Source organism: Arvicola amphibius, chromosome 2 (genome assembly GCF_903992535.2).
Source record: "Arvicola amphibius chromosome 2, mArvAmp1.2, whole genome shotgun sequence".
NCBI classification, from domain to species: Eukaryota; Metazoa; Chordata; class Mammalia; order Rodentia; family Cricetidae; genus Arvicola; species Arvicola amphibius.
Genome location: NC_052048.2, coordinates 68,454,530 through 68,456,368, shown reverse-complemented (window position 1 = coordinate 68,456,368; position 1,839 = coordinate 68,454,530). Strand labels below are relative to the sequence as shown.

Sequence of the window (1,839 nt, the reverse complement as noted above, 5' to 3'; positions counted from 1 at the left end):
ACAAAAGTATCACTTACCAGGGTTGGACATGGGGATCAGAAATGTTAGTAAAAATAATAGAACAGAAACATAGTATTGTATCAGGAAGGAGTTCTAGTGAATACTAGAACTGCATTTAATTATCAATATACTTTTTTTTAATAAAAAAATTGTATTTACTTAGAAGCATTCAGAATGTCAACAAAACAGCTGCAATTTTTTTTGCAATTACAGAGTGGTATTCAGTTAACAGAACAACAATTATCTTCGTATAAGCTGCATCAGAGACAACTGAAGATGAAAAAAAAAAAAACGAAAAAAAAAAAACCAAAAAAACTACCGTCCCCATATATAACTAATTTGTGCTGTGCACCAACAAGAACCTGCTTTAAATTTCCATGCCAATTTACAACCCCCAGACTGTACCAGGCAAGGTTAGTGGCTATTGAAAATACCACCAGGACAGGGCTATCTAAAGACACATTCGGTAGTGTGTTAACTATACAAAAAAAGACACTGTACAGTTTAAAAACAAATCTTACACAGCCTTACATTTCAATTTTTTTCTTTAAAAGGAGTGAGTTGTGTACAGGGGTGTTAAATGCTTTATAGACAAGAAAAAAAACTGCGCTAGAACCAACTTATTCATCATCATCATCTTCTTCCTCATCTTCATCTTCCTCTTCTTCCTCCTCCTCTTCATCCTCTTCGTCCTCCTCATCATCTTCCTCTTCCTTCTTTTTCTTGCTCTTTTCTGCCTTGACTGCCCCCTTCTTCGCTGCATCGGGTTTTCCTTTAGCTCTGTAGGCAGCAATATCCTTTTCGTACTTCTCCTTCAGCTTGGCAGCCTTCTTCTCGTAGGGCTGCTTGTCATCTGCAGCGGTTTTGTTCCACATCTCTCCCAGCTTCTTTGCAACATCTCCAATGGATAAGCCAGGGTGCTCTCCTTTGATTTTGGGGCGATACTCAGAACAGAACAAGAAGAAGGCCGAAGGAGGCCTCTTGGGTGCATTGGGGTCCTTGAACTTCTTTTTGGTCTCCCCTTTGGGGGGGATGTAGGTTTTCATTTCTCTTTCATAACGAGCCTTGTCAGCCTTGGCCATGTCTTCAAATTTCCCCTTTTCTTTAGCAGACATGGTCTTCCACCTTTCTGAGCACTTCTTAGAGAACTCTGAGAAGTTGACAGAAGCATCTGGGTGCTTCTTCTTGTGTTCCTCCCGGCAAGTTTGCACAAAGAATGCATACGAGGACATTTTGCCTCTCGGCTTCTTAGGATCTCCTTTGCCCATGTTTAGTTGATTTTCGTCCGCGAGGCACAGAGTCGCCCAGTGCCCGTCCGGCTCTCGCTTGCCCCGGCGCTGTCTCTATGGAGCTCAATGTACTGCAATGGCCTATCAATATACTTTTATACCCCAATACAGAAGATGAAAGAAGACAACAATAAACTTCTTTTATATGATACAAAATCAAACAGTTAATTGCTTTAATACTTTGAGATATCAAATCATTAGCATTCTATTGTTTAGGCAGTGAATCTACCCTAAGCCAAATATCCTGAAAGCAGCTACTCCCAAGCTCAAACCTCCTATGTCAAAAGAAGAAGTAAAAGTATGTTTGCATATCCTGACCATTTGTCATGGTAGAGCTGATATACCTGTATGGGCCATCTTAACGTCAAAAGAACTGTGTACCACATCCTGGGTCAGGCTGTGTAGCCTTGATTGCTATCAAAAATTTTGAGCAACCTCAAACTGCCTGACTTCAGACAAGGTGAAAATAGGCTCAAAATTTTCAGCCTCCACAAACAGAATACTGAAAAGTGTGGTGAATGACACCTTTTGAACAGCAATGGTTTTTATC

General features: G+C 40.4%; 1 protein-coding gene across 1 annotated transcript; it reads right to left on the bottom strand.

Moving 5' to 3' along the window:
- Positions 1–593: 593 nt before the first annotated feature.
- LOC119807659 (high mobility group protein B1-like) lies at positions 594–1,364 on the bottom strand. The gene has a single exon (XM_038319750.1). The coding sequence runs from the start codon at positions 1,266–1,268 to the stop codon at positions 621–623; it is 648 nt and encodes a 215-aa protein (XP_038175678.1). The 5' UTR covers positions 1,269–1,364; the 3' UTR covers positions 594–620.
- Between the last annotated feature and the right edge of the window lie 475 nt (positions 1,365–1,839).